At 41.1% G+C, this 15,107-nt stretch overlaps 1 protein-coding gene across 5 annotated transcripts in view; it reads right to left on the reverse strand.

Moving 5' to 3' along the window:
- PCDH15 (protocadherin related 15) overlaps positions 1–15,107 on the reverse strand; it is an 826,977-nt gene that overhangs the window by 337,380 nt on the left and 474,490 nt on the right. For 3 of the 5 annotated variants that reach the window (XM_064464573.1, XM_064464572.1, XM_064464571.1), the window contains exon 8: positions 13,637–13,702. In XM_064464573.1, coding sequence (XP_064320643.1) covers positions 13,637–13,702 — 66 coding nt within the window. Of the gene's footprint in view, positions 1–13,636; positions 13,703–14,408; positions 14,424–15,107 lie in introns of all 5 variants that reach the window. The other 2 variants (XM_064464569.1, XM_064464570.1) reach the window with 1 other exon arrangement.

A 15,107-nucleotide genomic window follows, 5' to 3' on the forward strand; every position in this document is an offset into this window, starting at 1 on the left:
AGGTCCTGTGGGACTGAGTCCTTGTCAGTGGGGACGCTGCCCCACCAGTGTTGGGGTCACCCCACCTTAGCCACACCACACTGCTCTAGTTAGCAGATTCTGGTTAGCTACACTAATACTTCCTAGCACTTTTACTACACCTAACAAACTATTTAATGGGATCTAGTAAACCAGGACCATCACTGACAGACATGACGTGGAACAGAACAGAGGACCCCACTGATGAGCCTACCCCTACCTTCAGAACACACCTCACTCTCAAGGGTTTCCTCCGGTCAGCATCTCTCTTCAGTATGTCCAATCAATGGCATACCCCAAACCATCATCAGAATCTGAGCACACAGATTGTTCCAACTCAATCAAGTGAGCACTTCCAGCTGAGTGAAAAATATTTCTTGGCAGTATTAGCAAAAGGATGAGAAAATAGCTGCAGCGTCTGACAAGTCCAAATTCGTCTTAGTTCACATGGATAGAAAAAAAATCAACTTATGCTTTACATTGGATTAATTGTAAATTAATCCAATTCAAAAATTCAAAAGCATACAGAACTGAGGAACGTGCTCTTACCATACACAAGACTGAGTTGAACAAGAGGTGAATTTTGTGAGCCAAGTCAGTTCAGCTCAACAGAGACCGAGTGGGTAAGAACAGATGATTCTGAGATCAAGTAGCTCAAGTGCACAGGCGCCAGCAGAGCCAGGGCCTTTAGGAACAAGAGCACCTGCCCAACAAGAGCTCAAAAGAGCTAAATGAAGAAGATGAATGAATTCTGAGCTGCAGGTAGGAACTCTTACTGTTTGACACAGAAAACACATGGAAGGCCATTCCCCAGAAGGCAACAGATGATCCATCCGCTCCAACATCAGTGGCAGACCTTTGCCAGTGGCATTAGAGGAGACCTGAGCTCTCAACACTGCGAGATCTCCACAGCAGTCACTACATTCACACTGCCTCGGGCAGGGCCACTGGGACATGCAGAACAGACCCAGGTTTGATCTCGCCTAGAAGGTGGCTGAGGCAGGCTCACCCATACCAATAAACCCTATATTCCGGCTTTGAACCCTGTTTCATACTTTTGTGAAACTCAGCAAAAATACTTCTCCCCTCGCCCCTTGCTACCAGATGCTTAAATCTATTCCTGGCTCTGCCACTCGTTTGTCTTGGCATTCACATAAATGCCACCAATCCCCACACCAGGGTAAGATAGTGGCTTATAGGAACAGGCAGCAGAGAACATAAAACAAGAGTGTCTGACTTGGTGGTGGGTGGTGTAACAGTAATAAAGAGCCACTACAATGACAGTGACATGCTCCAGGGAAGAGATTTTCTTCCCGATGAGCAGCGTGCCAAATGTAAACCATGTTTCCACAAGAGGAAAGGTTTCATAAAAGAACTTAGCAAGAATTAATTTTAAGTCGTGCCAATAAAAGCAGCAGATAAATATTTAAACGCATCATCTAACTTTGTGGGCTGACCTATACATGCCACTCTTGCTTCTGAAAGGATTTTCACAGTACCCGTTTTTAGCCATGACAAAAGGAAGTGAAATATCCAGTTCGACATGTAGTTTGTGGAAAACAGTATTCTGTATTCAAAACCATGCCATGGAAATGAATTCTGCTTATATTTTGAATGCACTGTGAACATAGATTTCAAAACATTTCTTTCAAAGGTTACTGGTGCCCCCTCTTCACTTGACAGAAAGAGAAAAAGAGCTCTCTGTTCATCTCCTGTGGGTCCACATGTTAGTTAAACAGTAACTCCAAAGATACAGCGATACCAAAACACTTACAAAGCACGACATCACAGTTCTGGCAATTAGGACCAGAGGATTGATCACAACAGTCACCTCCCACTGCCCGGAGGAAAACTGATTTTAAGTAGGCTTAAAAAGGATTAAATATTCCTATCCTTTCTTTTCTGGAATTGTAAAGGAGGAGAGAGTCAAAGAATATTACTAGTAAAATGACATTCAACGTTTCAAAATTATATGAAAGAAATAAGTTGTTGAAATATGCAGTTCTTCATTTGCAAAGGTAAACTGACAACCTGGGAATGACTGGATCAAGTACTATAACTTGAATATTTTATTCTGAATACTCAAACTGTCAAAGATGAGCTGTTCAGAAAATTTTAATTCACTCTGAGGAGAATTTCCACTAAAAAAAGTAAATCTCAAATGCATTTTGAAAAGGCCAGGGTATTAGAGAGCATAATTTTCACATTTTTCACAAAAAAATGTACCTGCTGCAAAATGGAGTTGAAGTCCCAATTTTTGTCATTTTAAACATCAATACTAGGGAAGACCTGTGGTCTTGCCTGATCTGCTAATTACTCCTACAGTTATTCAATGTTTAGTGAATAAAACTCAATGACTTGCAGTTGAATTAGTGCCTGTGGGTACAAGACAGTTGCAGGTTGGCAGCAGCAGATTTCAGCAGATACAACCGGAGCCAAGACATGACACCTGAATGTCTGCACAGACAAACAACGAAAAACAAAATAGCTTTGATAGGCCTGCATACAAGTCCTAAGAGCCTGCGAGGTAGATGAGATGGTTAATCATGAAAATAAGGGGAAAAACCTGTCATCCCTGAAGGTAATTTAAGGACATCTATTTCACCTCCCCCCAAGAGTACCAACACCAGGTTAGGATAATTTTCTAGGCAGCTGACAGCACAAAAATGTTTTCAATAATTCCGGCTCTATCACTTACTAACTCTATTTTCTATCCTTAAGAATAAATTAATCCCTTCTAAAAGGACTTCTTTGCTCCCCTACTTCTACTCCAAATTATCTCCTGCTTTCTAGCACATGAATTTTTTTTTTCTTAAAAGACATAATTAAAAACAAATTACTGAAAAAGGAGAATTCCAGAGGTCTTTAAGATAAGGTCTGCTTAAATACTGGCCACTGCTAATGTCTGTGCTCATGAATAGAACTGGAGTAATAAGCTCATCCATTTTACAGCTTCTTCAGTCTTTATACATTTGTCCTCCATGAAAAACACATGAGCGCGAATTTAAATCAGTGGTATAAAAATAGCATTAGACACCAAATTGATTCATGACTTTTCAATGAATTCGTTAATACCAAAATCCTAAGAAAGTATAATTTCAAAATGGAAATGAACAGACTTGAATGAAACAAAAAAAATTTCCATAAATTTAGTCCTCTCTTCCCATCTCATTAATTTATAAACTAAATCAAATTGTCAGCTAAGAAATTACACTTTCTTGCACTAGTTTACAATTTGATTTAAACAAGTTAAGATGACAAGTTAAGCACCAACATGTATGAGCCCACTGATAATGTGAAGAACAGGAGGAAAACCGCAAGTACAAATTACAAAAAAAGTATTCCAAGCTCCGTCTTGAAGACATTTATTAGCTGAGTATAAGAGAATTTTCTAACTTCTAATTCCTGTACTTACCCTCTATCTGCTCAGCTCTAAGCCTTCTCACCTGACAGGAACCACAGCTACACTCTTCCAGGCAATTTACCCTTTCTTGAAATATAAATTTGTTATGCTCTGATAGTATTCCTGTTGTTGCATTTAACAATGATTCTTGAGACAGCTGATTAAGACCAAATAAGCCTTACACTTAATTAGCTGTATCTCTGAATACAAAACAAGGAAATTTCTATCTCTGGCAACTACGTATGCAAGCGGTGACAGAAAAAGAGGAATAGTCTAAAATTACATTATTAAACTATGGCATATTAGCCAATTTTCCTCCATTACGGAGAAATTTGAAGACAGCGCTTGGACCAGAGTATTCAGAAAATCCTCGCGTGTGGAGGATAAACCAAGTCAGATGCAAGTGGGTGTCTCTTAATACTCTTGCACTTGCACCCTGCTGCACGCTTCCCACCCCAAAGCCTAAATGGCACAGGAATGCCCCAAATGATCCATAACTAGAGCCAGTGCTTGCCAGGGCTGTGGGCTTTCTTTTCAGACAGTCTCAGAATCTGGATCTTCAGAGCCACATCTAGACTCAATCTAAAACAGCCCATGCAACAGTAGTTCATCTGGATGGCTTAGAAAAGCATCAATAGGAAACACCCAGGCTCTCACGTCAGTGTGAGTGTGGGAAGATGAGGTTGAACTATACAGTGCCCTGTAATGTGGTATATTCGCTCTTTGGCCCTTAGAAGCAGCCCTAGCACTGTGCAGCTACGTGGCATACACATATCAACACAATTCCCCTCCTCTGGTTAAAATTTGTCCAAAAGATTCTGAAACTAACTTCTCCTGACAGAAGTTACTTAATCTGGCAGATATTAGATCTAATGTATCACCTTTCTTCCTGTATAAAAACAAAGCCAGAATAAACTCCATAGTGCATGTCTTAATTAGACAAAATGTTATTATGTGCCTGGGCCTGATCCAGATCAGATTTGTACTGCTGACTAATCTAATGTTGCACAGACCCAGTATTAATGATCACAGAATAGCATCAGTGCGAACAAATTCATCAAAAGACTACTGACACCCAATGCTACAATCATATTAGCCATCTAGATTGCATCGATAGCTACTGATATCACTAGACTGAACTGCAATCCTGGGCTGACAAGTATCTAGACTTATTTAAGTATTCTCAAGTGTGTACATGGGACCTGAGAAAGCGGCAGTATGTGTACAATAACAGCAATTAGTTTTGCAACTGAAAAAAAGTTGGTGGTTTAGAAGCAAAGATGATTGAACTCCTCTTTCCCTTGTACAGCAAGATAATATTTAAGTCAAAGACTTATTGTCTGCAATAGCTTACCTTATACTATCATATAGACACACAACATACCACATCTCTATTGCTACCCAAACCAGACTCCAGACTGGTGAAGGTATATTTGAAAAGAAATAGTTTCCACAGCTGGTGAAAAACATTCAAAAATATTTTGGTAAGCTGCAAGACTGTCTAAAGGTGTGAGAAAAATCTATGTGTGGACACTCAACAGACAGTTGCATAACTTAGACTGGAAATCAACTGAAACATTTCACAGGAAGGATAACAACATATAAGCTAATAATTTGGGTGGGTTTTTTTTTCCTTTATAGAAATGTAATTGTTAGCTGCTACAATAGAAATTGTGCACCAACCAAAAGTTAAATGTAAAGAGTCCTCAAACTGCACTTACAGAAACTATGAAAAATCAATACAAAATTGCAGTATTTTACAGTTTGGTCTCTTTTCCCCCTCCACATCATAAAATTAATCATAGAATCATTAAAGTTAGAAAAGACCCTTAAGATCATCGAGTCCAACCGCTAACCTATCACTGCCCAGGCCACCACTAAACCATAGCCTCAAGCACCACATCTACCCTTCTTTTAAATACCTCCAGGGATGGAGACTCAACCACCTCCCTGGGCAGCCTGTGCCAGTGCCTGACAGCCCTTTTGGTGAAGAAGTTTTTCCTAACATCCAACCTAAACTTCCCCTGGCGCAGCTTGAGGCCGTTTCCTCTCATCCTAGGGAGAAGAAACTGACCCCCACCTCGCTACAACCCCTCTCAGGCAGCTGCAGAGAGCGAGAAGGGCTCCCCTCAGCCCCCTCTTCTCCAGGCTAAACCCCCCCAGCCCCCTCAGCCGCCCCCCAGCACACTTGTGCTCCAGACCCTGCCCCAGCCCCGCTGCCCTTCTCTGGACACGCTCCAGCCCCTCCAGGCCCTTCTTGTCCCGAGGGGCCCAAACCTGAGCCCAGCATTCGAGGTGGGGCCTCCCCAGTGCCGAGCACAGGGGCCCCATCCCTGCCCGGCTCCTGCTGGCCACACCAGTGCTGACACAAGCCCGGGGGCTGGTGGCCTCCTTGGCCACCCGGGCACTGCTGGCTCATGCCCAGCCGGCTGTCAGCCAGCCCCCCCAGGGCCTTCTCCGCCGGGCACTTCCCAGCCCCTCTGCCCCAGGCCTGGGGCGCTGCCTGGGGTTGGTGTGACCCAAGGGCAGGACCCGGCACTGGGCCTTGTTAAACCTCACACAACTGGCCTTGGCCCATAGATCCAGCCTGTGCAGGTCCCTCTGCAGAGCCCTTCAGCAGAACAACACTCCTGCCCAACTTGGTGTCACCTGCAAACTTACTGAGGGGGCACTCGATCCCCTCATCCAGATCATTGATAAAGATATTAAACAGGACCAGCCCCAGCATTGAGCCCTGGGGAACAACACTCGTGACCGGCCACCAACTGGATGTGACTCCATTCACCACCACCCTCTGGGCTCAGCCATCCAGCCAGTTTTTAACCCAGCACACAGTGCACTTGTCCAGCCGTGAGCAGCCAGCTTCTCCAGGAGAATGCTGTGGGAGACAGTGTCAAAGGCCTTACTGAAGTCCAAGTAGACAATGTCCACAGCTTTCCACATCCACACAGACATCCCAGACTTGAGACGCCTTTTTCTCAGAATCACTTGAAATAGTAAAACTAAGATTACTCTTCTCTCATAATGCTACCTATAAAGTTGATTTTTTGAACATAACAAGTAATAGCTGAAAATGTGTGGGTTTAAACTTAAAGATTGAGAGTCTCATGAAGGCAGTAACCTATAACTTACAGGAATATATACTTTTATAAATTCTAACACCTCTATACAACATGCCAGCACCCACACAGCTTAAAAGAAAATCACGTCCTCCCTAATGTAGCAAAAAACCCAGAGCTAAAACCCAGAGCAGGCTAAAAGCTCTGCTCTATTTTAGTCCTGTTAATCCCCATGGAATAGCACCTAAACAAGACTTAGAGCTGAGTACACAAGGCTGTCTTCAACTCACCTTAATTTGTAACTTCCCCCCGCATTGTGTGTCAGCTGACTCATCTAATTCCTAGTAAACAGAAAGCTATTGCAGACAGTGGAACATTCAAAGGAGTGAGCCCTACGCACAACGTGAAGACTTAACTAGGCCTACAGACACATGAACCTGCATGCTCCACGTGGCAACCTTCTACAGAAGCAGCTATTTAACCAGGCTTAGACTGCTTCCTTCCACTGGGGACGTCTCTAGAACAGCATGCTGTGCTACCATGAAACAGGCATTACCTCCCTCCCTTCCTACCGCTTCTCTTCCTAACAAAAAGCAGAAAGCTGCAGCTTGAGATGCATCGTTTTACTTGTCTGTATATAAACAAACATCAGCTTTTAATTAAATGGACGTGACTGTGCAAAACTTTACAGAACAGTCTCCTAACTTATCTTGGTTTGTACATTCGCCACACACATGTAAAGAGAGTTACCAGAAAGTGCAGGAGGCTAGCAGTTGAAACTCCTTTACACGTTTAATGCCTCTCATCTCAGCCTGCTCTCTCCGATACGTAGGTCTTTACAGTGCCAAACGCCGAGATTAATTGCTGCAGAGCTTTAGTTCTGCTAATTCGAACCCAGTAACTCTTAGGATGTAAAATAACACAACACTTCTCACAGTTAAATCTGAGTATTTGCTGAAAAACCACACTGGGCTTCAGTAACCCAAACACCCTGAGTAGACTTGAAGGGGACTTTTGAATGTTTGAAAAAAAAAAAAAATTAAATGGTATTTTACAATTATATAGCCTTGGTGGCATGTTCAAAATTCAGCTGCAAAACAAAAAAAAATACTCAGACAAAAGAATTTCAAAACAGCAATGGTAACAGAGACATAATTTCTGTGGGAAAGATGTATTTGAAGAAAGTAAGCTGCTGAAACACTTTTTCATCCGCAAAGTCATTCATTCGTCCTTTTTCTGAAACAGAAGGGAAGAGCAGGAAAAGCCCACAGAGGTGCAGCTCTTCAGAAATGCTGTTCTCACTGTGCCTGTGTTCAACCACAGCAACGTTCCAAATCAGAAAATGGTATTTTACTAAATCAATTTTCCCCTTAGCCAAAATGTCTTAAGGCAGCCAGACCGGAACCAGCACACAATCCTCGCAGGAGAGGGATAGCAGGACCTTTAACGTTTAAGGCTCATTAGTTCAATTCCTGCCCACGCCGGCAGTCACTGAAAATTTTATTAAGTAATGGCTGTTCAGAAGCCATCAAACACAGTCCATAGGAAATGTATTAGTACACCTAAGCCTGTCTCAGAAGAGAGGCTACAGATTTGGTGCTTCTAGAGACATTTTCTTCAATCCCTGTCAATTGGCCCCGAAAATCAAGTTAAAATAGTTTGGTACGGCATGGAAATTTGCAGTGACATTGTCAATTTGCTTTAGCAATCAGGTCCATTCCTCCAGCATTACATACAATTAAGCTGAAACTAAATTCCTCCAAGAGTACCAGGAAAAAACCCCACAGCCTGGGTTGCTGCTTATTTGCGCCTTATTTCCCATTTAATTCCCCGCTGCAGGGAGTTACTGATGGCGATTTGTAGAGTGATCGCACATCCCCTGCTTCCCCAGAAAGTGAGGCTGACAAGAAATTGCTGCCAAGAGAGCAGGAAGATGAAAAGATACAAAAAACAATACCAAACCCACCTACAGCCATGAAAGCTCCCTCCCACACTTACCTGTGTTTGCATAAATAGCAAACACCCCCAGAGACGATTACAGAGATTTATGTACGGAGAGGAGAGAGAGATCGCGTAATTTGTGGAAGCGGTCCAACTATTCATTAGCACTCTACACCGTCATAAGGGCAGGGGGCGAAGAAACAAATAAACATCAAAAATAAAATCAAAAGCAGTACAACATTTACTGATTTACCGCAGATAGGCAAGAACACAAACTATTCATAACTACTGAGTTTTTGTTAGGAATGCATTACCAAGACCCCAGTTCATATTCTTCTTCACATTAGGGTGGATCTTTTGAAATTACACGGATCTAAGATGGCACCTGGCTAGCACTTTGACCATTAGCTAGGTATTTAACCTATATCCAAAACAAACACCTGTTAAAATTTGGATGGTACTTGCCCATATTCTATTAACTTTGTAGCTCTCCTGAAATAAAACACCTAAAGGCAAACATCAAGCAGCAGGTGACAGAGGTACAGCTATTCTGTCTGTGCACCCTCGTCGTACACGAAGTCACCAACACCCTGCCAAGAAGCCTGCAACGCTGCAGCCTGCTTGCTCCCTCACCCCGACCTCTGCATTTTGTTCCCAGTTCTATTTTAATCAGCTATATCTAGCAGATCTCAATTTTGCCTCTTGTAGAATTTTCCCAACAGTCTACTTTCCATTAAAAACCCTTTTTAAAGATTCAAAGCCTAGTAGCATTCCAGTATGCTCATCTTAAGGAAAAAAGCACAGGCTGCTTGTCATGAAGGCCCCAAAATACTTGGGGTGCAGTTGCAGTGAAAAAGTCTGAAGTATGAATAAGTCTCATTCAGGCAGTCTTTAAAACAAGTTAAAACAAAGTTTAAATTCAGTAATGAAGAAAAAAAAACCCTGTGGGTGAAAATAATTCTTTGCCTATAAAAAAACACCCCATACATCTAGAAGAATTACATTTTGTCTTTAATAATATCTCAAGTACTATGACCCTTTTAGTTAAACAAAGGAAAAAATGAAAAAATAATTCATTTGTACCTTAAGAAATTTAAAGTTCACCCCTTCTACGGTTCTTCACAGGAACACAACTATAATCTAACATACTATCTAAATTACTTGATATAAAGACATATTAATCCAGTAGTGGGAAACTGTCAAATCCTAACATCTATGCTGATCTCTCAAGGAGATCTTCAGAGGTCAGGCACGGTAACTGCTTGTCTGACTATGAAAACACGGAATAGTTATTTTGTAAAATATTTTTATTCCCTGAGATTTGTTGGTGTCCAGACTTGTTGTGAATTAGAAATGATTGAACGCAGTATGCTCAGAAGCAACATTCACCACAGTGGAACTAAAGATGTACTCCTAAAGAGCAGGATTTTCTGTTTGTTCAGTTGCCAGAATGTGATGAGTACATGCACTGGATGAAATGAAATCTCACACAGAGGTGTTAACTCAGTGTTTTGAGATCTTCCTTCTAAAACCTTAGAAGAGACAGTCCAACATCAACAACAGACCTCTGAAAACTGCAGCACAAGGAATTAAAATAACCTGATTATATTCAATACTTTAAGTGATCAAGACATATTTGTGTATGTTAGAACAAAAACAGGCAGATTCATTCTCTGCATCTGTTGGCAATTCTAATATAAAGGTTTTCTGGTCATTGGAAATGTTGTATAAACATATAATCTGCATATCACCCAAATGTCCAACTACAGCTTCGCTATCACTTTTACCAACTATATAATGCCAATTTTGACATTGATCTGAAATAATTTCTAATAAACTATTCTAGTGAATTCACACACACAGTAAATACACTCACCCTGTTGATCCTGGCATCGATCACCATGATTTTTACTTTCAGGCTGCATGCACAGCAATGTCCAATCCTTGTGCCGCAGCTCCCAGTGTATCTAAAACTGGTATTAAAATATTTTCTTATAATAACACACTGCTTCAGCTGACCTTCCTTATTACCCTTTATACCCCGTTTGTTTTCAAGATTTGTGCAAAGGTCTTTTGGTGGCAGAGCTGTTTTGACTAATCTATAACCCCTTACCATTTATACGGATTCATCTTCTAATGCACAGGAAGGATGCAAGGCTACAGGAGACGGGCTCTGGCTACCAAACCATTTCTATTGAATATAACAGGGCTCATTCTGTAAACCTCTGAGGCCCTACTGGCAATGAATCAGCTCACAGTCTGCTTCTTTCAGCAGTTATTTCAAGCGGTAGCTGTAGCGTAGAACATGCAAAGAAATTGGCCAAGGGCAGCGCTGCAGGGAACAAAGCTGAAACTGCAGCCAAACCCAGTGCCATGCCAACGAAAGCGTGCTGCTCAGGGTACCACGGTGGCTTGCCTAGGACCGAAACAGCAGCGTATTAAAAGAGCGTAACTAACAATAGCGTATCAGTATTTTGCAGCACCGATGGCATGGCCGGACACTACTTTTAAACATTTTCTGCAAGCATGTGAACACGGCCACTGAGAAGACAGAGAAACATGCACAAAGTGCAGTTGCATGCAGGAAGCATCCAATTAACAGAGAGTTACCTAATCAGTTAGTCTAATTCCCCAACACGTACGTGCGTGCAGGCCTGCGCATGGGAGCGTACTCGCACATTCAGTGGCAGCAATAGCCATCATTCAGCATGTAGCCAAATTCAACGCTAGCAAGCTAAAGCATTTCCCCGAACCTGAAAGGCATTTGGAAGGGCGCACAAACTATTCTTCTATTTTAAAATATCTACATTCAGTTTCAGCAAGACTTCTGGAAAAACAATTATTTCACGTGAAGTACGCGAGTAGTAGCGCCGACTCAACCACAGAGCCTCTACAGCGTACTGAGATTTCACCTTCATTAATTTCAGTCACGCTTGGTTGTGGGGAAGATACAACATACCACTTCAAAGACAGTGAAAGGTTTAAGGACATTTCAACTCAAGAACTGGCTTCCCAAGAGACCCATTTACTTAACACACACTGCGACTTACAGATGAGGCGTGCCGCTTCCATTAGCTACAATGCGAACTGAAGTCTCTACTTCCAATTTGACTTCTTTAATGGGAGTTAGTGGTTCATAAGAATTCATAGTGAAATAGATAAATTAACTTATTTCTCACCTTTTTAATTCTTGATTCAGTGTTTGCTAAAAACTAGGAAGTTAACATCTCTGTTCAAATGTAACTGGTCCCGCATGAAAGATGGTTAAATTGAGTATGGTGGGGAGACGTGTGAATTTCCTAAAAGCTTTGCATGTGTCTGCAATACAGTTTATTACACCATTCAGAGAGCTACAAGCTTTTAATTTCTCGAAATTTTTATTTATATTTCAAACAATTCAGTGGTCAGCATCTGGCCTTAGTTTCAGCTGCTGTTCTCACCACACTCTCCAGATAAGTGACTCAAGTGCTGCCAGCACGTAAGAATAAAGTGCTATAACACGGGCCAGTACTACCTAGGTGTAATCAGGAATACTTGATGCCTTGACAACAAGGTCCTACAGATACAATTATTTCATAAGCATCAAATCCCAAGACTCCTTCTGCAGTGCATACATTGAAAAAAGATAAAGGAAAAAACCCACAGTATTGATTCTGGACCCTTGAACTACTGAGGTACCATATATACCAAAGTATTTTAATGATAGTTGACTAATACGGCAACACAGATTACAAACAAGTTCTCCTATTAAGGAGTAAGACCTATCCATGAATGTTGTGTTCACACATCATTAAAACACTCCAAGAAAAAACAACTTGGTTGTTTTGGTTTTTTTCACTTGATATAAGTATGGTATAAATATGATCCAGCTTTCTACTTAAATTAATATTGCACTGTATAAGTTACTGTTACAGCATTCAGGCTGAATTACAAAAAACAAAATACACAAAAACAGGAGTCCTGCTCAGCACATGACACGATTACCAGGGGAATTTCATTTTGCTGAGACCGATCATAATTTTTTTTTACTTTCAGCAGACATAACTGTAAGAAAAAAATCAGCACAGGAGGAGGAAAACAGCCTGTTTGTAAAAGCCACTCCAGTACCAACTGAGCTCTTCAGCACATAGGTGTATTAAAAACTGGTTTTTTGATTCTCTTACCAGTAAAACCTGCATAACTCTTATCCGTATGACCTTGAGCAAATCTAACAGCAAACAGTTCCCCCAAGAATAACAGCAGAGAGGCTCCACCAGCATGACCTAGACTTTGCTCACCATTTCAAGCACCCATATGTGACAAATCATAATGACACCAGCACACAACTGTGCTAGCTTATGAGGTTAAAGACAACCTACAAAACAAAAATCAAGAGAGACAACTAATTTAGTATCAGGAGTAACAACCACCCGTACAAAGCATTGACTCTAACACAGCAAAGCACTTCATCACATTACAGTATGCTGCATAAATGCAATACTAAGACTACAGATCAACAATTCTAAAACTGACACGAGAATACAAGAAAAAACAAAATATAAAAAATAATTATCTTTTGACGTTTCCACGACTACATGCAAGCAAGTTTTGCCATTTCAGAGGTATCCATGAACTCATGTTACTGAACTTTGAGCTTCTAAACTCAAAGTAAAAAACTAAACTAAAAAACTAAAAACCTTTGAGCTTTGAACTTCTAAAAGCAGCATGTGAAACCCAGGAGACAGCAGCATGAACACTCCTCTGGAGCTTCAGAGAAGGAAGGTTTCACCTTTACCTAACTGTACCAAAAACAACAACAAAGATTGACTAGAATTTTGTCCTCCAGCAACATGATCCTGACATAAGAAGTCAGTAAAAAATAAGCTGGCATATTAGCAACAAGGGAGATAAACTACTGTTGTATTATAAGTAAGTACCTGTAGTTTAAATACTTATTAAAACTAAATGCATATTCACAAGAGCTACCTAGAGTCAAAGATCAGCGTCATCAAAATGTATAGTTTTCAGGAAGAAATGAGACCTCTCAGCATTTTGGATCGCTGTCACCTTTCCAACCACAACCCCCATTAACAGGTTTCCAGAGACCGGTCAAAGTCAAAGCAGAGGGGCCCTCACCGCCAAGCCGGACGCGCCACTCCCCCACACGCGCCTCTACACCCTGATCAGCTAACGCGGGGTGGCCAAAGGGGCGTCGCGGGAACCGAGGGGCACTCACCGTTCCGACTTTCTTCATCAATAGGAACTATTGTGGCTGGAGGACCTGTTCTGGCCAATTTGCAATCTATAAAGATGAAAAGAGAAGTTATTTCTAATTCCAGAAGAAGGATCTGGGGGTTTGGTTGCTGTTTTTTAAAGCAAGTCAACATATTCGGCATACTGAAGGCAAGTATTCGCTTAAACATGATGTATGTATGAGCTACAACTGTTCGCTAAGTTACACTCACAGAGGATCAAAATCTGAGCTGTTTTCTTATCCGTTAACTCTGATAACTTTTATAAAGCCCAGGAGAACCTGATGACAAAATATTGTACACCTCAGATACTGATCCATATTTAAAAACAAACACAAACGTTTAAAGCAAAAATGTAATATGGTTTGTTATCTCTTATGTGAGCCCTCCTTTTCACATCATGAACACGCAGACACCCCGAGTCATTGTCACATACCACCACAATACAGTTTGATGGCTACGCTATAAACCTCTTCCTCCCTTGCTCTAGAGATACCACCAGGGATCTCAGTGAAACAGAAGTCCTTCAGGACAGGGATAATACAGTGGTATCTTAATCCAAAGAAATATCTGAGGAACGATTAAAAAGTATGCATCGTAATGAAAGCTTCACAACAGAAACAAAAATAACTTGAATTTAACTGCAACAAAAGGATCTAATTAAAGAGAGCGAACAGAATTTTAGCAACGTTCTAAGGAAAATAAAAAATAAAAACAGACGAGCAATGTTCAGGAAGTTACATTTTGCCATCTTACCCTCATATTGCCAGTCTGGAGTCAAAAGTTTAGAGTCATCAATGGAAGCAGAGCAGAATAACGAAAGAAAATAAGTAAGATTTTGTTGGTTTACTCAAAAGATAGGTTCAAAGACATAAAGCAGTACATGCAGAGCTAGTAAATGCATAGGGTAGTCTTAAAATATATAAAAGCATGTATACTACATGTGATGACTGTACTTTGTGAACAGTTTGGTTTTCTACATTAAATAGCAGAAAAATATTACCTCTTTAAAGCACACAGAAATAAAAGTTAATGAAGAAGCACTTTTAATTTTCGAAGAGCCACACCACCACCACAAACAGTGTGACAAGAGACAAGCATCCTCCTTCTCATTCCACCATGTTGAACTGTACATGAGATTGCCATCCACGTTTTTAAAGCTAAACAGACACTCCTCTGATCCTCCTGATACGGCCCCGGCCACGTGGACGGCTACACCCCATTTGTAAGAAATTACAGCCTCTAACTGCTTTCTTGCCGAGGAAAGAAACACTGGATTTATTTTTTTTTTTTCTTTTGAGAGGTCTAAACAGTTTACACAAAAATCCCAGCAGAACATCATCTGTAAATTAAACACAAGAGCAAGCAGAGGTAAAATGCTATTTCCCAGCTTACAGTAAAAAATCACACATTCGTTGACTTCAAAAGAATTGTGCTGCAGCTAATTACAGACTA

The sequence above is a fragment of the Phalacrocorax carbo genome, chromosome 13 (genome assembly GCF_963921805.1).
Source record: "Phalacrocorax carbo chromosome 13, bPhaCar2.1, whole genome shotgun sequence".
NCBI classification, from domain to species: domain Eukaryota; kingdom Metazoa; phylum Chordata; class Aves; order Suliformes; family Phalacrocoracidae; genus Phalacrocorax; species Phalacrocorax carbo.